Here is a 22,645-nt window from a genome sequence, read left to right as displayed (position 1 = left end):
TTTTGGAGGTTATTTATATTTTATTGTTGCTGCTAATGTTGTTTTTGTCCTAGAAAATGTCAGACAAAATACCATTTCTTGAACTTCTGTGAGATACAGTATAGCCAGGGGTCCCAGGCCAATGTTACAGAGCATAAGTCCTTGAGAGGTGAGCCCTGGACAAGAAAAGTACAGTATGTGGCAACATAAGACTCACCTATATAAAAGAATCTTCCTCTCTGAATAATTTCTGTAATTCCTATTACCAAACTACTTACGTTCAAATTGTAACTACAGTTTGTATCTACCAATGTAATCTTTAATCTGTTGAAACTGAAATATATTACTTGAGCTTGGATGAGACATTAAACTAGTGACACCACATTTATGATTTCCCAGACATAAATACAATAAGAGCAGAACCAAACAAAACTGGTAACCATTAGTATATGGTATTTGGTTGCTCCAGCAGTGCAAGGAAGAGACAAAAGAGGATTCTGGCGGCAGGGACCCATGCAGGCATGTCTAAACTGAACTCTTGAAGGGTATAAGCCTTCCAGATACCTGGGAGAGAAGTAACCAGAATAGGTATGATATTCTAAGAAGGAAATATTCAAGAAGAGGAATGGGTACAGGTGAAGGGCAATGTAGTCTTTCTACTCTATCATATTTCTCAAGATCAACTAACATAACAGGGCAACTAGTTTTCTAATGTATTTTATTCATCATGCTATGCTCCTTTGGAAAAGTTTCCAGTTATAAGGATTTCTAAAATGAAACTATTTTATCATATGTCTCCCACCAGAGAATAAATAATTAACCATTTTTGTCAAAAATAACCTATGTTCATTAAAACATATAAGGAACAATGGCCAATAGTTATAAAGATATTCATAGAACAAAATATACCAGCTGATAGAAGACAATATCTAAGTATCAGGATCCTTCTACCATGTAATTAAACTACAAACTACCCCTGTTTTCTAAAAAAAGAATTTTAACTTTAAAAAAATAAAATAGGGCTTCCCTGGTGGCGCAGTGGTTGAGAGTCCACCTGCCGATGCAGGGGACATGGGTTTGTGCCCCGGTCTGGGAAGATCCCACATGCCATGAAGTGGCTGGGCCCGTGAGCCCTGGCTGCTGAGACTGTGCGTCCAGAGCCTGTGCTCCGCAATGGGAGAGGCCAGAGCAGTGAGAGGCCTGCGTACCACAAAAAGAAATAAATTAATTAATTAAATAAAATAAAAGAATTGTGATTGTTAGTATTCTCTTGACACAAAATAAGGGGGAAAATTTTTATTACCCTTGGGAAATAACTCAACTTTCAGCTTCCTATAGTGACAATTTGGAATTTGGGAACTTTCAACAAAAATTCACCAGTTGTTCTTTATTGCCATGAGGACTAATGGGAAATAAAGTATGTGATATAGTACTATATATATATACTGGTTACAAAATTAAAGAAAAAGAAATTTTGAAACTAATTCCAACTGCAAGTAAATGCTGTTTGTTTAAATAATATAATAATAATTACCTTTGTGATTTGATAACCATATTGAAAATTATTTGACATGTAGAGCAAAAATCAACTTTGATTTCTTTTTTATCCTAATGGAATACAGGATGTGATTCTAAGAGTAGATCTTGAGTTTAATTCCCTTGGAAAAATAATAAACATATGAGAGATATTGGACATTGACATTCATTCTAGAAATAGCTATATGAAACAGATCTCTGCACTTGTCCAAAACTAAAATTTTTGAGAAACCAGAGCATAGTGATACCCACAACTCAGGGCTAATCAAAAAGAGAAGAGAGACCTTGGAGCAAAACTCCACCCAATGTTTATAGCTCTGTATCAGTAAGCTAAATCCACAGTAATGCTGTGTAACAATCAACCCCAAACATCTCAGCAGTGTATGGAATAAACATTTATTTACTCACCTGTCTTCAAGTCACCTGTGGGTTAGCTGATCTAAGCTGAGCAAGACTTAGCAACTCTGTTGATCTTGCCTGGGCTCTTTCATGTTTGCATGGTTTCCTAGCTTCCAGAGTTTCTTATCTTTCTCCTGGAACAGCAAGCTAGCCTAAACATATCCTTATGGCATTGGTAAGGGCGCAATAGAGAAAGCCCAATTGTGCAAGTACTTTCCAATGATTTTTTTCATATCACACCCATCAATCTTCCATTAGACAAAGTAAGTTATGGGCTCAAGTTCAAAGGCAAGAAGTGTGGAAACACACTTCACCTTTTAGTGAGAGGAACCTCACAGTCCAATGACAAGGAATGTGGATACAGGGGAAGGTGAATAAGTGGATCTATTAACACCATCTACCATAAACCTCACTTTAGCACATAAAAATCTGCTCCTCTGGCTTGCTTCCCTCTTCTCTAACTCCCTGTGCCTGGAGGAACTTCACATTTGTTATTGGTGGTTTTCATTTGCTTTTAGGCATACCTTGTATCACTTAAGCCATTCACAATTAATTTACATAGAATCAAACCCCTCTTGATCCATAAAGACACCACTGGGAAAGCAACTGTTCCAGAAAGCCTACTTAGGGAAGTGATTAAGGGGAAAGTGGTATCTGAGGTTATACACACGATCTCCTGGTGAACTTATGCCCACTGGCATGGAAACAAACCTGGCTTAGCCTGCTAACAACATGGGCCTGGCCACCCTATCACTCCTAGCTGACAGGAGCCTGCACCAACTGCCAGATGGGAATGAGGCTGCTTTAGAACATCTGGCCCCAGCAGATGCATCAGCTGACTGTAGCTTCAGGAGTGAGCCCAGGCAAGATCAGTAGAACAATCACAGCTGAGTCTAGTCCAAATGACGGATCCACAAATTTGTGAGCTAATAAATCATTGTAGTATCCCACTAAGATGCAAGCCTATTCTTTTACACAGCAAAAGCTAACTGAAACACCATGTATATATATATTTTTAAAATATTATTGAACTCATCCACTTATGTTACCATTCATACTAAGAGATAATGTTATGGATAGCCCCATCCTTAATTAAAATCATTTTCCCATCCCTTTGTGATAATTATTTTCTTGAATTTTGACTTTTTGTTTTATCTTTGTTATACTTTTTTTAAAATGTATTTTTATTGAAGTATAGTTGAATTACAATGTTGTATTAATTACTGCTGTACAGCAAAGTGATTCAGTTATACATATATACACATATACATATGTTCTTTTCCATTATGGTTTATCACAGGATACTGAATATAGTTCCCTGTGTTATATAGCAGGACCTTGTTGATTATTCATTCTATATATGCTATCTTTGCTATTCTTTAATGTATGTACACCAGAAATATATTATTTGATTTTATTTTGAGGTTTATAAAATTTACATCATACCATATATAATGTTTTACAATATATTTTTTCAACATTATGCTTGTGAGATTTGTCTATAGAGTTGTGGCTGACTCATTTTCCCTACTGTACAATACAATTTGTCTATTTTCTATAGATAAACATCTCTGTCTTGTCCAGGTTTTTAGTTGTAACATACAGACATTTATTTGTTTGGTTGTTTATTATTGTCTGCTAAGGTAAACAGTTTTGGAAAGGCGGAGTCAAGATGGCAGACTAGGAGGATGCAGAATTCACATCTCTTCAAAACTAGGGCATCTACCAGGCATCAGTGGGGGACCATGGACACCTAAGGGGATGGGAGGAACCCCCAGCGACTGAGTAGGACGTGGTGTGTAGGGGGGAGTGAGGGGAGAGGAGAAGTGGAGGAGGGACACAACTGGCACCTTGAGAACTGGCTGGGGGAGGGGAAGGAATCCCATGCCTTAAGGGGGAAATTGGAGGACCATTGGGAAGGCATAGGATCAAAAGGGAGCGTGCCCAGGTTTCCCCTGCCCACTTGGCCACTGGGATCCTGCTGAGATCCCAGGCCTGATCCCCTGCCCACCGAAGCCCCCTCCTGCCATGCAGGTCTTGAGGGAGTGGGAAGGAGGGAAGGGGGAGCAAAAGTAAGGCCAGACATCTGGGAATGGCACCCCTGAAGGGTGGCTGGGGAGAGGAGGAGTTCCTATACCCAGTGGGACCCACCCTCTGTTAGGGGTCCAGTGGGGACAGGGGGAGACCTGGACCCCTGGGGGAGACCCCCATGGTCTCCCCCAGGGAGACCTCTCCCTGGGGGAGACCATGGGGGGGGGACTGTGGAACGGAAGGGAATGCGGCCAGTGTTTTCCCTGTTCACTTAGGCACCGGGGAGCCTGTTGGGCTCCTGGGCCTAATCCTCTGCCCTTGGAGCCTCCCTCCTGCTGTGAAGAGCCCAAGCCCCGCCCCTACACCCCCACCCACGGCCCTACTGCTACATTTGGAGACCCCCTCTTAGAACCCCTCCAACTGTGCTGGGCCTAAACCCCACCAACACACCCTCATCCAGAGCCTTACCTCCCAACTCTGGAACTTCACACTCCAGAGGCGCCCCTTTGGACATGCGGCCTCTCCCCTTCCATGCAGGTCCTAAGCAGAGGCCCTGCCCCACACTTGAATGTTGCCCCACTTAGGCCTTGTCCAGCTGAGTTGGTCCTGAGCCTAAGCCCCACCCCACACTCAAACGTCATTGCCCCCCTCCCAGGTCCTGCACCACCCTAAACCCTGCCCCTGCCTAAGTTCCATCCCTGCCTAAACACTGCCCCTATAGCCAAGGTTTTTTTTTCCTTTGTTTTTCTTTTTTCCTCTTTTAGATTGGGGTTCTGTTTTAACTTGTTGTTGATTCATTTATATTTTTATTTTATCTAATAAATCTTTTATTTTTCTAATTTTATTTTATTCTTTATACTTTGTTATTGTTCTGCCCCTCTTGGCTTGATCCACCCACCCCCCCCCCTTTTTTTTTTCTGTTGTGGCTTTGTTTTACCTGGTTGTAGTTGTTTCAATTATATCTTTATTTTTCCTAATACATTTTTTATTTCTAATTTTATTTTCTTTTTTATTCTTTGTTATTGTACTGCTCCTTTTTTCTTTTTCTTTTTTTTTTTTTTTTTGCTGCACCACATGGCTTGCAGGATCTTGGTTCCCAGGCCAGAGGTCAGGCCCAAGCTCCTAAGGAGGGAGCTCCAAGTCTAAACTGCTGGACTAACAGAGAACCTCAGACTCCAGGGAACATTAATTGGAGTGAGGCCTCCTGGAGGTCCTCATCTTGGCACAAAGATCTGGCTCTATACAACTGCCTGCAAACACCAGTGCTGGACGCCTCAGACCAAACAACCAGTAAAACAGGAATACAGCCACACTCATCAAAAAAAAAAAAAAGAAAAGAAAAAGAAAAGACAAAAAAATATGTTACAGACAAAGGAGCAAGATAAAAATCTACAAGACCAAATAAATGAAGACAAAATAGGCAACCTATCTGAAAAAGAATTCAGAGTAATGATAGTAAAGATGATCAAAAATCCCAGAAAGAGAATGCAGAAAATACAAGAAACATTTAACAAGGATCTAGAATAACTAAAGAGCAAACAAACAATGATGAACAACACAATAACTGAAATTAAAAATACTCTAGAAGGATTCAATAGCAGAATAACTGAGGCAGAAGAACGGATAAGTGAGCTGGAAGATAAAATGGTGGAAATAACTGCCAGGGAGCAGAATAAAGATAAAAGAATGAAAAGAATTGAGGACAGCTTCAAAGACATCTGGGACAACATTAAACACACCAACATTCGAATTATAGGGCTCCCAGAAGAAGAAGAGAAAAAGAAAGTGTCTGTGAAAATATTTGAAGAGATTATAGTCAAAAACTTCCCTAACATGGGAAAGGAAATAGTCAATCAAGTCCAGGAAGTACAGAGTCCCATACAGGACAAACACAAGGAGAAATACGCTGAGACACATATTAATCAAATTATCAAAAATTAAATACAAAGAAAAAATATTAAAAGCAGCAAGGGAAAAGCAACAAATAACATACAATGGAATCCCCATAAGATTAACAGCTGATCTTTCAGCAGAAACTCTGCAAGCCAGAAGGGAGTGGCAGGACATATTTAAAGTGATGAAAGGGAAAAACCTACAACCAAGACTACTCTACCCAGCAAGGATCTCATTCAGATTTGAGGGAGGAATCAAAAGTTTTACAGACAAGCAAAAACTACAAGAATTTAGCACCATCAAACTAGCTTTACAGCAAATGCTAAAGGAACTTCTCTAAGTGGGAAACACAAGAGAAGAAAAAGACCCACAAAAAAACCCCCAAATCAATTAAGAAAATGGTAATAGGAACATACATATCCATATCAATAATCACCTTGAATGTAAATGTATTAAATGCTTCATGCAAAAGACAAAGATGGGCTGAATGGATACAAAAACAAGACCCTTATATATGCTGTCTACAAGAAACCCACTTCAGACCAAGGGACACATACAGACTGAAAGTGAGGGGATGGAAAAAGATATGCCATGCAAATGGTAATCACAAGAAGTTGGAGTAGCAATACTCATGTCAGATAAAATAGACTTTAAAATAAGACTGTTACAAGAGATAAGGAAGCACACTACATAATGATAAAGGCAACAATCCAAGAAGAAAACATAACAATTATAATTACTTATGCACCCAACATAGGAGCACCTCAATACATAAGGCAAACGTTAACAGCCATAAAAGGATAAATTGACTGTAATGCAATAATAGTGGGGGACTTTAACACCCCATTTACACCAATAGACAGATCATCCAGACAGAAAATAAATAAGGAAACAAGCTTTAAATGACACAATAGACCAGATAGACTTAATTGATATTTTTAGAACATTCCACCTGAAAGACGAAGAATACACTTCCTTCTCAAGTGCACATGGAACATTCTCCAGAATAGATCACATCTTGGGTCACAAATCAAGCCTTGGAAAATTTAAGAAAATTGAAATCATATCAAGCATGTTTTCTGACTACAACACTTTTGAGATTAGAAATCAATTACAGGAAGAAAGAGTAAAAACACAAATACATGGAGGCTAAACAATGCACTGCTAAATAACCAAGAGATAATTGAAGAAATCAAATAGGATATCAAAAAATACCTAGAAACAAATGACAATGAAAACATGATGATCCAAAACCTATGGGATGCAGCAAAAGCAGTTCTAAGAGGGAAGTTCATAGCAATTCAAGCTCACATCAAGAAACAAGAAAAATCTCAAATAAACAACCTAACCTTACACCTAAAGCAACTAGAAGAAGAACAAAGAAAACCCAAAGTTAGTAGAAGGAAAGAAATCATAAAGATCAGAACACAAATAAATGAAATAGAAACAAAGAAAACAATAGCAAAGGTCAATAAAACTAAAAGCTGGTTCTTTAAGAAGATAAACAAAATTGATAAACCTTTAGCCAGACTCATTAAGCAAAAAAGGGAGAGGACTCAAATCAATAAAATTAGAAATGCAAAAGGAGAGATTACAACAGACACCGCAGAAATACAAAGCATCCTAAGAGACTACTACAAGCAACTATATGCCAATAAAATGGACAACCTGGAAGAAATGGACAAATTCTTGAAAAAGTACAACCTTCCAAGATTGAACCAGGGAGAATTAGAAAATATAAACCGACCAATCACAGGTAATGAAACTGAAACTGTAATTAAAAATCTTCCACAAACAAAAGCCCAGGACCAGATGGCTTCACAGGTGAATTCTATCAAACATTTAGAGAAGAGTTAACACCTATCCTCAAGCTCTTCCAAAAAATTGCAGAGGGTGGAATGCTCCCAAACTCGTTCTATCAGGCTACCATCACCCTGATACCAAAACCAGAGAAAGATATCACAAAAAAAGAAAATTATAGACCAATATCACTGATGAACAAAGACGCAGAAATCCTCAACAAAATACTAGCAAACAGAATCCAACAACACATTAACAGGATCACACACCAAAGGATCAAGTGGGATTTATCCCAGGAATGCAAGGATTCTTCAGTATATGCAAATCAATCAATGTGATACACCATATTAACAAATTAAAGAATAAAAACCATATGATCATCTCAATAGATGCAGAAAAATCTTTTGACAAAATTCAACACCTGTTTACAGTAAAAACTCTCCAGAAAGTGGGCATAGAGGGAACCTACCTCAACATAATAAAAGCCATATATGATAAACCCACAGCAAACATCATTCTCAATGGTGAAGGCATTTCCTCTAAGATCAGGAGCAACATGAGGATGTCCACTCTCGCCACTATTATTCAACATAGTACAGGAAGTCCTAGCCTCAGCAATCAGAGAAGAAAAAGAAATAAAAGGAATACAAATTGGAAAAAAAGAAGTAAAACTGTCACTGCTTGCCCATGACATGACCCTATACATAGAAAATCCTAAAGATGCCACCAGAAAATTACTAGAACTAATCAATGAATTTGGTAAGGTTGCAGGATACAAAATTAATGCACAGAAATCTCTTGTATTCCTGTACATTAACAACAAAAGATCAGAAAGGGAAATTAAGGAAACAATCCCATTTACCATAGCAACAAAAAGAATAAAATACCTAGGAATAAACCTACATAAGGAGGCAAAAGACTTGTACTCAGAAAACTATAAAACAGTGATGAAAGAAATCAAAGATAATATAAACAGATGAAGAGATATACCATGCTTTTGGATTGGAAGAATCAATATTGTGAAAATAACTATACTACCCAAAGCAATCTACAGGTTCAGTGCAATCCCTATCAAATTACCAATGGCATTTTTTACAGAAATAGAACAAGAAATTTTAAAACTTGTATGGAAACACAAAAGACCACAAATAACCAAAGCAATGTTAATAGAAACAGAGCTGGAGGAATCAGCTTCCCTGACTTCAGACTATACTATAAAGCTACAGTAATCAAGACAGTATGGTATTGGCACAAAAACAGAAATACAGATCAATGGAACAGGATAGAAAGCCCAGAGATAAACCCCCACACATATGGTCAGCTTATATTTGACAAAGGAGGCAAGAATACACAATGGAGAAAAGACAGCCTTTTCAATAAGTGGTGCTTGGAAAAATAGACAGCTACATGTAAAAGAAAGAAATTAGAACACACTGTAACTCCATACACAAAAATAAACTCAAAATGGATTAAAGACCTAAATGTAAGGCCAGAAACTATCAAACTCTTATAGGAAAACATAGGCAGAACACTCTATGACATAAATCACAGCAAGATCCTTTTTGACCCATCTCCTAGAGAAATGGAAATAAAAACAAAAATAAACAAATGGGATCTAATGAAACTTCAAAGCTTTTGCACAGCAAAGGAAACCATAAACAAGACAAAAGGACAACCCTCAGAATGGGAGAAAATATTTTCAAATGAAGCAACTGACAAAGGATTAATCTCCAAAATATACAAGCAGCTCATGCAGCTCAATATCACAAAAACAAAAAACGCAATCCAAAAATGGGGGGAAGACCTAAACAGACATTTCTCCAAAGAAGACATACAGATGGCCAACAAATACATGAAAGGCTGCTCAACATCACTAATCATTAGAGAAAAGCAAATTAAAACCACAATGAGGTATCACCTCATACCGATCAGAGTGGGCGTCATCAAAAACTCTATAAACAGTAAATGCTGGAGAAGGTGTGGAGAAAAGAGAACCATCCTGCACTGTTGGTGGGAATGTAAATTGATACAACCACCATGGAGAACAGTAAGGAGGTTCCTTAAAAAAACCGAAAATAGAACTACCATATGACCCAGCAATCCCACTACTGGGCATACACCCTGAGAAAACCATAATTCAAAAAGATACATGTACCACAGTGTTCTTTGCAGCACTATATACAATAGTCAGGAGATGGAAACGACCTAAGTGTCCATCAACAGATGAATGGATAAAGATGTGCCACATATATACAATGGAATATTACTCAGCCGTAAAAAGGAACGAAACTGAGTTATTTGTAGTGAGGTGGATGGACTTAGAATCTGTCATACAGAGTGAAGTAAGTCAGAAAGAGAAAGAAAAATACCATATGTTAATGCATATATATGAGATTTTAAAAAGCGGTATGGATGAACCTAGGGGCAGGGAAGGAATAAGGACTTGAGGGCATGGGGAGGGGGAAGCGGAAGCTGGGATGAAGTGAGAGAGTAGCATTGACTATATACACTACCAGATGTAAAATGGATGGCTAGTGGGAAGCTGCTACATAGTATAGGGAGATCAGCTTGGTGCTTTGTGATGACCTAGAGGGATGGGATAGGGAGAGTACGAGGGAGGCTCAAGAGGGAGGGGGTATGGGTATATATGCATACATATAGCCGATTCACTTTGTTATAGTGCAGAAACTAACACAAGATTGTAAAGCATTTATACTCCAATAAAGATGTGAAAAAAAAAAGGTAAACAGTTTTGTTATAAGCCTTCTTGTATCGTTTCCTAGTTCAGATCTCCAGAAGTGTTTCCATAGTGAATATTTAGAAAAGGAACCATTAGGTGGTAGAGTATATGTGAATATTCTTTACACGATTAAGCTAGATTGTTTTCAAAATTATTTTACCAACTTACACTCTTATTAGCAGCGTAATGATCCATATTCTCTCCCACACTCAATATTAAAACATTCCTTGATAAAATCTATTTGCCAATCTGGTGTGAAATGTTATCTCATTGTGGTCTCTGCTTTTTTATAAATGTTGTGAGGTTGAACATTGTCGCTTATATTACTTGGCCATAACTCTTTCTTTTTGGGGGAAATGCCAGTTCAAACTTTTACTAATTTTCTATTAGATTGTTCCTATACTTTTTTCTCAACAACTGTTTTAATTTGTATTGTCTTTAGAGTGTGTCTCATGTAATTTTAATAAGTAGGAACTTAAAATCTTTCACAAGGAAAGCTACTTTTCCTAGACCATCAAGAATGACACGTGTCAATTTACACAGCTTTTTCAGGTCGAGCATCTTTCTAATTTCATTTTCTTTTTCACAAATAATATTAGAGTTAACTGGTTTAGCGTACTTATTTCCAAACAGAGGAAGCATTTGTCTTCCTGATGTGATTGTTTGGTCCTTTCCACATCTTTGTTAGTAGAGGCTTGAAAGGCAAAGTGAGAACACAGACTTCTTCAAAATGTTCATTCTAATTAAATATTCAGCAGACTCGGCTAAACTTTTCTGAATCAATTCCCACAATATCATGTACGATACAGCACTTCCTAAGAGAACTGTTAGAAACCTAGAATAATAAAACAAAGAAAACACAGAACATATTTTAAAGACTTCTCCAGGCTCTGAGGCAAAATTTGAGGCACTGATATTTAAAGTTAGTAAAAATTGAAATAAGAGCAACCAGCACAGATTCTAGAAAGGTATCAGAAAAAAAAAACCCATATGTTCTACTGTTATAAATAGTATTAACACGTGGTACATGATTATATCTAACGATAAATAACACATCTTAACCCAATAATAGTATTGTTCACCTACAGAATAGTTACACTAATACTGCAACATCTAGAAAATGTTGGACTAGTATTCATATTGTTTCCTTGTAATATAAATTATGTGGTGTTAGTGTATGCAGTTCTCTAGAAAACAAACTTTCTTACCAAGTAAGTCCTAATGCAGAAAAAACTTCAGTTTTACAAACAGCAAATAGTTATACTTTAGCTCAAAGTAAAGCTATGTAAACCAAAGAAATTTTAATAATATGCAAAGGAACTTACAGCCAAAGAGTTCAGGCAGAATTGTATCTCGTCAAAGTTGAGAAATAGGGATGATGAAAAATCAACAGCACTTCAATAGAGTTTTTCAAAGTATTTTCTTGGAGAGCCATTTCAATGTTCAGTAGTATTTTAAATGCTTCCCTTATGTCTCTCCTAAAACTTTAATGCTATCATTAAGGCTCTTACCCCCCCACCCCATTACACATATAGAATTGAAAAAAGATAATGCATGACTTAAAAAAATGTTTTTATTGAACTATAGTTGATTTATAATGTGATAATTTCTGCTGCACAGCAAAGTGACTCAGTTATACATATATATACATTCTTTTTTAATATTCTTTTCATTATGGTTTATCACAGGTTATTGAATATAGTTCCCTGTGCTATACAGGAGGACTTTGTTGTTTATCCATTCTATATATAATAGTTTGCATCTGCTAATCCCAAACACCCAATCCATCCCTCTCCCTCACCCCCTCACCCTTGGCAACCACCAGTCTGTTCTCTATATCCCTGAGTCTGTTTATGTTTTGTAGATAGGTTCATTTGTGGCAAAATGCATTACTTTTTAATTTGTTCTTTATTAAGGACTCATATGCATATAACATTTATATCAATGACATTTCATACAAACAGTTCCCAGATATTTAGTTTCATCTATCTGTTTTATCTCACTGCCCTATTCACATTCCAGAAGCTCCTTGGACTCTTTTAAATGCACAGCAAAAATTATTATGACAAAAGTTATATAAATATGTTTAGTACATTAATAACTACATTTTATTTTCTGCGTAAATTATAGGGCGTTCTAATTGACTTTTCTCAGTAAACAGAGATAAGGTGATTCATAAAGCCCCCTGGCAGATGGGAGCAGAACCGTGATTGTCTTCATGTCAATACCTGTTTCTCACAGGTAGACCTCGTCGTGAATGAGCTGTGGGTGAGAAAGTGAGGAAGGGTTGTCATTCACTGCAGTATCTCTATCTGCAGTGGTGACCTCACTGATCATGTGGTTTTAAACACCATCACATGTTGATGACTTACGGATTTATATGTCTGGCCAGGACCTCTCCTGTAATCTCAGGACGCCTGTTTCTAACCGGTCTCTGGACCTTTCCTTCAGAAATTAACATGTCCCAAATCAAACTCTCAACGACTTGGTGCAATCCAGCCTCGGCTGAAGCTCAGTAAGTGGTCCCCCCTTCCTTCCCCTTATCCAGGCCATGTTCATAGGAGAAAGACCCTGGACTGCTCTTCCCAAAGATGCTACAGAAATCACTTCTCTTGTCTCTGTGCTCCCTTCTGTTTTTTCTCTATAGGAACGAGGCAGCAGCACTTCCTTCCTTACAGAGGCTTTTTTCCTCCTATAATTGAGAAGTAATCATCCTGTGGGCCCCATTATGCTCCTTGTTTTATCCAGAGTAGAATTAGAGATTCCGGTTCAATACCATGATGGGTAAGATCCTGAATTCACCTCCTCCCAGGGGCGCACTGAATCTACAGCTATATAGGAAAAATGTCCTCTGAAAAAGACATAAAAACTGGTGAAGAGACCCCTTCACATGGGACAAACGAGAGGGAAACCCCCCGGAAGGGAGTAGGAAAGGCTGGGACAGTCTCTCTGTGAATCCACCCCAGATGCAGGGACCCGCAATTGGCAGGGAGCTCACGCCCGGGCTTCCCCAGGAGCAAAGCATCCTTCCCCACGTCCGGTACCTGAGAGAGGAGCCCGCAGAACATGGGCTTTAGAAACTAAGTGGTTCCTGCACAAAACCCGTGGCCTGTCATGAGCTGAAGACGCCTCCTCCAGTCTGCGCAAGGCTTGCCGCCCAGCAGAGGAGGCCCTAGAAAACCGCCCGGGACTTGATGCAAGAGATACCCGTTTGCTCATTTTAAAGCACTGGTTTGAGGACTGGGGACCGCTGAGACCCTCCAGGATGGAGGCCAGGGGGCACATCTTCCCGCTACCCCTCCCCCCTCTGCCTGGATTAGCCAGCAGGGGCCATCTCTCGCTCGTTTTTTTTCTTTAAATTTTTTTTCTTTTACCTTTTTTTCTCCGTTTTTCTTCCTTTTTTATTCTTTTTCTTTCTTTTTCTTCTTCCTTTTACTTTTTTTCCCCTTTTTTCATTGAGGGCCATCTTCCCACTCTGCCTCTGCCTCCCTCCAATGGACATCCCCTCCACATCCTCCAGAGGACCAGTATCTCCCATGTCTGGTGCCCCAGTTTTTATATCTGGTGACCGGTGTCTGTGGCTGCCACCCAGGGGATGCCCTTTCATCACCTGGCTCTGGAAGCCATGGGGGGGCTTGCTTTCCTGGGTCCCATGGGACTGTGAAGATGAAGAGACAGTTCTTGGCTGGCTGCCATCCCAGGGCACTGCACAGACAACAGCCTGAGACATTGTCATCTTATCGTCGTAGCTGCAACCTGAGGGGCAAGCTTCTAATGAAACACACATCTAAAGGCTGACAGTAAACATTTCCTGAGAACTCGGAGGGTGGGTACCAATTTTACATAGGCTGCCCTGCTTCAGAGAACCAGCGTCTCTTGGAGGGGAGCTTGTGTATGTCTGCTGCCCTGAATTTTGCAGCTGCCCCCAGGGGACATGTCTGCATCATCTGGCTCTGGTGCCCAGGGGGCCTTGTGTTCCTGAGTCCCACAGGGCTGTAACAATCAGGACAGAGTTCTTGGCCAACTACCACCCCAGGGCACTGCACAGACAGCAGCCTGAAACACACCCCTAGCCTTTGTCTGAACGAGGATGACTTGCTTGTCCTGGAGTTTAACCCGAGGGGCAAGCTTCAGGTTCAACACACATCTAGAGGCTACAGGGTGCCCTCAGTGAAGGTGGGCTGTGGAACACCAGCTTTGCAGTCTCCCTCTGCCTCAGTGCAGCTCACTCCCAGAAAGGAGCTTACACATTCCTATGGAGCCCCGATTTTTGCAACAGTCGCCAGGGGACACCTCTAGATCTCCTGACCCTGAGCACGGTTTATGCTTCTGGTCCCACAGGACCTTGTATATTTGCATCACTTAAAAGCTGCTGCCTGAGGGTCAAGCTGCCAATCAGCCTGAATCTAGGTGCTGACTGAGATCCTCCCCTTTGGAACACTGACTGTCTTGGCACACCTTCAACTATTGGGAGCTATTCAAGTAAAGTAGGCTGCTTGGACAATCACAAAAGTTTGAGAGCTAGCCAAGAACTAGGGCAGGGCTGAACAATGAGGTTCATCATCTTCTCAAGGCCAACCCTACAAGACAGAGAGGGGGGCTGTTTCATCTAATGCATAAAAACCAACACAGCAAGTCAAGCAAAATGAAGAAATAGAGGAATATGTTCCAAACAAAAGAACAAGATAAAACCTCAGGAAAAACAAACAAACAAAAACAAAAACCTTAATGAAATGGAGATTAGAATGGAATGCCCTAAAAGTGAAAGATATTTTGGGGACATTCATTTTAAAATAAGGAATCTTGAGACTTCCCTGGCCATCCAGTGGTTAAGACCCCACGCTCCCACTGCAGAGGGCATGGATTTGATCCCTGGTCAGGGACCTAAAAACCCTGATGCTGCTTGGTATGGTCAAAAAAATTTTTTTTAATAAAATAAAATAAAATAAGGAATCTAATCCCTTCTATCTCAATTTTGACAGTATTGCCTTTATGTTTGCTGTTTCCCATTAAAGTAATACATTAAGCTATTCATTTCCAAATCATTTCTAGAACATCAGCTCCAAGAATATCTTCATGATAATTTTTAAGGAATTAATAAATGAGTGGATATGGTAAATGTCTTCATCTTACAATGTAGAAGGTTTTTCCAAATAACTATAGTAGCCGGCATAATGGGAAGCATGTCTCAGAAGCAAGAGAGCTGTGGTGGCTTATTAGAGGGATCAAACACATCTGGTTTGGTGTATTTGGTCTTTTTGAGGGAAGTAGCAAATGAGAAGGGCCTCCAGGAATAGGTAGAATATCACCAGGCAGAACTGAGGGAGGGCATTCCCCAGGAATGAAAAAAATGTTATCAAGGTCAGGAAGCTGTGTTCACATACTGGGGATACAAAAAGTACTTTAATTTATTTTGACTTAGTAATAACACTAGGAGGTTTGTATGAGATGAGATTCATTGGATCCATTATGTTCAATAGCCAAGATTTTTCAAATATTTTTCCTTTTTTTCACAACATCTTTGGAGAATTGCTTATTCATTTCCTTATGCTTTATTTCATGTCCTAAGTAGGACACCTTAGACAGGCTTACTGACATCAACAAGTGTTGTTGAGTATTGTAGACCTTCATCTCAAAGACAATTAGTTTTCAAATGACCAGTCTTAATAACCTTAAGAAATAATATTATATGCCAAGGTAAAATCATTTTTTTGTTTATTAATTTTAAACAGGCAATTTTAAAAGCCATTCTAGAAACTATTTTATGAGAAGACTTGCCAAAAATTGAATAGGCAACAACAGTATGTCCTTTTTAAAAATTTTGTGTTTTAATTACCATTTTATTTCTCTTTATCTCATTTCCTAAAATAATTTGTTACAATTATCTAACCTTCTGTAGAAAATTCTAGATTAAAAAAATACAGAGTAATACACCATAATTTTGAAGAATGGAGGAAGCACAAAGTATAATAATGTGTTTCCCATCCTTCTAAAGGAATTTAGTGGTGGAAAAAAACCCAGAAAAACAATTATTAATCTAACAGTATGTCCTTATATTCAAAAGGAAGCGCTCTATCCCCACAGATGCAATCTTTCTAAAGGATGCACTCTGTTCATTATTTACTTGCATATCTCAAGAAAGACAAGGGAGAAATAAATTCTTCCAATACACCCACATATTCTTGTCACCAAAGTGGTTCGACTTAGCAGCCTTAGTTTTTGAAGTTGGGTGAAATGATCGATTTTCATACATTTTCCACATTTGCTGGAAAATAATGTGTATTCTTCAATGTTCTCTACATGTTAATTAATTAATGTTTGTTAAATGGGTATATTTGCTCTATCTTCGCTGATCATTTTTCTCTTAATCTGTCAGTTAGCGAGAGAGGTTTGCTCAAACCTCTCACTAAAAAGGTACGGTTTTAATTTCTCCTTGAAATTCTATCAATTTTTACTTTGTATGACTCTGAAATGGAATCCTATGTCTTACATCTAAGCTTAGAAATGACAATAGTGATTACAAGTTTTATTGATATGTTTTGACCCTCATTTCCCTAGAAATGGCTTAATATGATTAATCCAGTTTTGCTGTCATGGGTATTGCCTGATATATATTTATCTTCATTTTACTTTCAACCTTCCTGTGTTTTTAAGTTTTAGGTGTGCCTCTTTTTTTTTTTTTTTTTTTTTTTTTTTTTTTTTTTGTGGTACGCGGGCCTCTCACTGCTGGCCTCTCCCACTGCGGAGCACAGGCTCCGGACGCGCAGGCTCAGCGGCCATGGCTCACGGGCCCAGACGCTCCGCGGCATGTGGGACCCTCCCGGACTGAGGCACGAACCTGCGTCCCCTGCAGCAGCAGGCGGACTCTCAACCACTGCGCCACCGGGGAAGCCCATAGGTGTGCCTCTTTTGAACAGAATGTAACTAGTTGTTGAAGTTATTATTTTAAATCCAATCTGGTAATAGTGATCTTTTTAGTCCATTTACATTTAATACTATATGACCATGTCAGATTTAGTTCTATCATATTATTATATGCAATACTTCCTTTTTGCTATGTTTCTTTTTATCCTTTTCTCTTTTTTTTATCTTGTTGAATTGATTACATTTTACCACATTGCAATTATTCCCTCTACTGGTTTAGAATAGATGTCAGCATACTACAGCCTATGGGCCAAATCCTACCTACAACCTGTTTTTGTAAATAAAGTTTTATTGGAACAGATCCACACATATTAGTGTACATATGGTGGATGGCTGCTTTCACACTGCAGTAGCAGAGGTAGGTAGTTGCAACAGAAACACAGAGCCTTAAATATTTATTATCACATTTTTTACTGAAAGAGTTTGCCAACCCTGGTTCAAAATATGCATTGTGTTCTGTAGTTAACAGTCTAACTTAATCATTATCATCAAGTAAAAAAACATATATTTCCGACCATCCACCTTCCATAATACATTCTATAGTTGTACTGTACTTTGCTGTAGTTAACCCTATTTAATGTCATTTAACTCTCTTGCTGTTATAAACCACAATTATTAGACATTTTTATCTTAATCTATCCCCATGTTTACTATTTTCTTGTTCATCATATTTGTATACATTTCCTTTTGGGGTTAGTTTTGGCTCTTTCTGAGGTAAAACCTTTAGCAGTGGCTTTGTCATTGGTGGTAAATTCTCATTTTTCTTTACCTGAGAATATTTTTCTTTTGCCCTAATGTTTGAAATAGTTTTGCTGGGTAGAGAATTCCAAATAACAGCTATTTTTTCTGAGCAATTTGAGGATAGTGATTACCTGTTTGCCCTCAAATTGTCCCCAATTCTCTGGAATATAGATTAAATTGATGTTATTACTCAGTTTACTTTAAGTTCTTTTTGACTTTCTATCACTTTATCTGTCTCAAAGCTGCCTTCCAGATAATTCCTTCAGATCTGTCTTTCAGCTCACTACTTTTCCCATAACATATCCCATAAAGTTTAAATTAAGTATTATATTTTTCCTTCCCAGAAGTTCTATGGGTTCATTTAAAAGGTTTTGTATTCATGTTTTTATTCTCTCTTCTTTAAAACAATACATCTTTATATAAGTATGTGTGTATATGTGTTTTATTTAAATAAATACACTTATAAGTGTGTATGTATTGTGTGTTTTAATGAAGAAAGTATAAAGATACATAATTGAAGACATCTTAATTGGCCTGTGGCTCAAGGTAGAAAATTGTTTTCCTAGTTTGGGCTTTTCCTATAGGTATCTGCAGGATGATAACCACTGTAGTTTTTTAGGTCGGTTCTATTGTATTTCACCATGTAGTCACAATGAACTGGGAAGAAAACATTGACCACAACCCACTGAACCATCAGCTTAGGTTCTGTTTCCAGATGCTTAGTGAGGAGGCTGTTTGGCAGTGTTTCCTCTCTTACCCTCCTATATATAAGCCACAGGATTTGAGGCTGAAGTGCATCTCCCCATCCTCTCCCCACTGATTGGAGGCTAGCTGCCTCTGTAAAGTTGAAACTAAGATGCAAAGGTTAAAGTGCATGTTTTTAAAAGTCTGAAGTTTCTGTGTAATTTTAAAGGCTGTATCTGATCCAGGTTCTCCTGTCTTTGAAATCCCCATCTTTCAAACAGCTTCTAACAAATATGGCAAGAGACTTGGAAGTGATTTTTGCAGAACCTTGGCTTTTTAAAAATTGCTAACTTGGATAGAGTGTTACTTTTCTGCGTACATAAGAATAAATATTAGCATTGATTGTTACTTTCCTACTTTTTCTCCAGTTATGATCTTAACCAAACTTGATAAATTTCAGATGCATAGATGTATACTTAGCGATGTATCTACTTTATCATCAAAGGCATCTTCACTTGTAAGTTCAAAAAGTTCCAGCCACCGCCCCCCCCACACACACAAAAAAAACTGCAAAAGGAAAAACATAGAAAAGCAGGTAATCTGAGAGCAAGACTGTATGATCCATTGAGCAGTTGATTGAATGGTTATGAGACAGTGACCTGTGTTTGGGAATGAGGATTTCTTCTGCCTTGAATGGAGCTACAGAGGAACCTAATCATTCACTGTAAATGTCTTGAGAAATGAAGTTTGCCAGACTGTATAGTAGCCAGTAGGCACTGGCTCAGATTTAATGATGGTGATACAGGGATTATAAAATGACAATTCTTTACTTGAGAAAAAAATAATTTTGCATTTTCTTTTTTGTGTATTCTTTCTTTACTTCAATGCAGGCAATTTATATTTGCCTTAGTTTTAAAGAACATGAGTATTTGTAATTGATGCCCTTCTAACTTCAAAAAGGATTAGGACCACTTTACAAAGCAAAATACCTATAAAGGAGAAAAATTAAAAACATACAGACAAAGAAACCAATACATAACTAGCTAAAAAGAACTGAAGAGTTTGGATCCTGTTAAAATAGGTCAAATTATTCTGATTTCTGCTAATAGCTTGAGTATTCAAAGTAATACTAAGAATTTACTATAATAGTTATTTGAGAATAATGTAACAGGCCATATGTGCACATATATGTGTATATATATACATACACACTATATATATATATATATATATAAATGTGAAAATACTAATGCCAAATATCTCCCTTTTTAAATGAAAGAGAATAAGTAAGGTAATTTCCCAACCTAATCATATTTTTGCTATTTTAAAAATTTCTTTGGGGAATTCCCTAATGGTCCAGTGGTTGGGACTCCACGCTTCCACTGCAGGGGGCACAGGTTCGATCCCTGGTTGAGGAAATAAGATCCTGCAAGCCACATATCATGGCCAAAAAGGAAAAAAAAAGAAAGAAAAAGGAAAAGAAAACAAAAAAAGAAAAATTAAATATTTCTTTGTTGTTTGAACAGATCAAGAAAATATTTAATTCATGGATGGTTGCTTTGCTCATTTAATAGTGAGTTATTTATCAACAGCACAAAAACTAGTTTTGGCAATTAAAAACATGTAATCCACAAACATTTTACATCTGATATGCTTATAGTCTCAATTTATGACATTTCGTATCCCTCTTAATAAAAACAGCCAAATCAAGAAGCACAATAAAAACTAGCATCACAAGTTTAATGTATTTTAAAACATAGAAATATATTTAAACAACATATTTAAAGAATAATATAATAGACTTTCGTTTCTTATTCTTATAATGGTATACCATTAATTCAAAAATATATTACTTAATGTTCCCCAAATAGAGTTATTATCAAATTTACTTTAAGATAAACTGTATTTTAAAACTACATTGCAATATTCCTGAATCACGAACAAATCCATAACATTTTAAAGCTATTTCTGATACAAATTTTACTTAAAAAGTCCAAAAGGGTGATTAATAAATGGTGCTTTATGAATATTTTAGATGGACTGTAAATAATCCTAGCCGTGGAGCCCACATAAATAGCAGTTTTCCACTAAATGTCATTCTTCCAAAAGTCAGTGGGTTAAAGACAAGCCTTAAAAGGCAGAGAGAGAAAAGGGAGAGAAAATAAATTAATTTCCGAGGGAAGAACACACATGCACATACACACAACAGAACCTTCCCATTTGGAATTATTTGTGCTTGGAGGAAGGTTTACAAAATCCCCCTCGAAAATAAGGTTTTCAATGAGCTAATTCTCCAAGATATGCAAAATGGATTTCAGCTGTTCTTTCAAAATGGCAATTCTGTCAAAGCCATTCTGGGATTTGGGGTAATTTCCTCCAGTTGAGTTTCAGTGCTTTTACCCTAAATAAAATTCCTTGCATCCCATCAATCAGCACACTCAGTTATAAAATAGAGCTACAGAAAATGGCTCTGTAGGCCTCTTTGCTCGGGTATATTTTATGCATGCAGTGACTCTTGTCTGTGGGGAGGGTAGGGGAGCACATGTAAATGTTTCTTTATTTTGGACTGTTTTTAAATCTGAAAAAATGTCTGCAGCAGTAGTGTTCTAGATAATAGGCAGACATGATTTATTTGAGGTAAGAAGGTTGTACTATGCTTTTTTAGTGTTAACTTGGAAAGTTATGGACACAGGCTCAAGTCTGTCTCCACAGAATTCCTGAAGCTTTGAGCTCTTTGAAAAATTTACAACCCATGAGCCAAGAAGGAACGCTTTCCTACAGTTACACCAATTCTGTTCAAACAAATAGTTATGATAATTATGTGCAACCTTTCAGCTTCTGTGTTCTGCCTCCCATTTATTTATTCAAATCCAGTTCAACATTTCACTTTATCTAACGAAGCAGAAACTCTCAAAGAAAAATTGTGTTCCTCCAAGAATTTTTGTTTGGGGTGGTTATTTTGTTAAGTTTTATTTCTAAATAAATATCCTATCAGAGTTTTCATTGGCACAGCCTAACCAAATGCATTCAGTTTCCTTCAACAATACTTAACAGTCAAAGGAGTTCTGCCTAATTTCAGAAAATTATGTAAAAAGTGTAATACTTTAAAAAATGTTGAAATGGAATTGGACTCAGCATATCCTATTGAAAGTTAGACTGTGTGATCTATTGCATACTGCAGTAACCTATAAAATACATTTTATTGAAAAGGCATCCACAAAGGAGAATATATACCTTTAAATAAATAAAAGTGACTATATACATGATATTGTACATAGGTTAGAGAGATGAAATGAGCCAGACTAATTTTATGAAATTCCCCTTTTATGTGAAAGGATACTTTTTATTGTAGTCATAAACCTTAACACAGATCTTTTTCTTATTACCATTATTATCTAATATTAGTGGCAGCCACACGAACGCACTACCATATTTCTGTATTTTTTCAAAATGACATTGGAGCTGTCATCAAAGTACAACACAGAGATGGCGTTTAATTTGGTTGGCGCGCAGCAAGGCTTTGGTACGTGGTCAGGAAACATCAGATGAACCTGGGGGGGGAAAAACATTTTGTTCTTTAAGAATTAAGATAGACATTTTGTCTGCAGCTTGAAAGTAATATTTTTGTTTTATCACTGACTATCAGCACCCCCTTAAGCTACCTCTCTTTCTTCTGTTTATGTTCCATGGCAGGGTGGGGTAGGGCTGGTAGTGAAGGGTGTATTCTTAAGTATTAACACCTAGACTCGACCCACCAGTTCTAATTACATGTTGGCGCTTTAAAAAATATTCTACCAAGGAAGGAAAACTCTCTCTATGGAATATTCAGTGGAAATTTTCCTGGAGGAAAGAACATGGCAACTAGCACTGGGTTGCTTTTGGTTAAAATGACCACTTCTATTTACTTCATGAGAAATA

The 22,645-nt window shown here is 37.7% G+C and overlaps 1 protein-coding gene across 1 annotated transcript in view; it reads right to left on the bottom strand.

The window, feature by feature from the left end:
* Nucleotides 1–20,389: 20,389 nt before the first annotated feature.
* The window catches only part of BMP5 (bone morphogenetic protein 5), a 116,990-nt gene continuing 114,734 nt past the window's right edge, over nt 20,390–22,645 (bottom strand). The window contains exon 7 of the mRNA XM_060164110.1: nt 20,390–22,278. Coding sequence (XP_060020093.1) covers nt 22,129–22,278 — 150 coding nt within the window. The 3' untranslated portion in view covers nt 20,390–22,128. The remainder of the gene's footprint in view (nt 22,279–22,645) is intronic.

Source organism: Lagenorhynchus albirostris, chromosome 10 (genome assembly GCF_949774975.1).
Source record: "Lagenorhynchus albirostris chromosome 10, mLagAlb1.1, whole genome shotgun sequence".
NCBI classification, from domain to species: domain Eukaryota; kingdom Metazoa; phylum Chordata; class Mammalia; order Artiodactyla; family Delphinidae; genus Lagenorhynchus; species Lagenorhynchus albirostris.
Note: the sequence above shows the minus strand (reverse complement) of the source record. Positions and strands in the feature narration are given on the sequence as shown.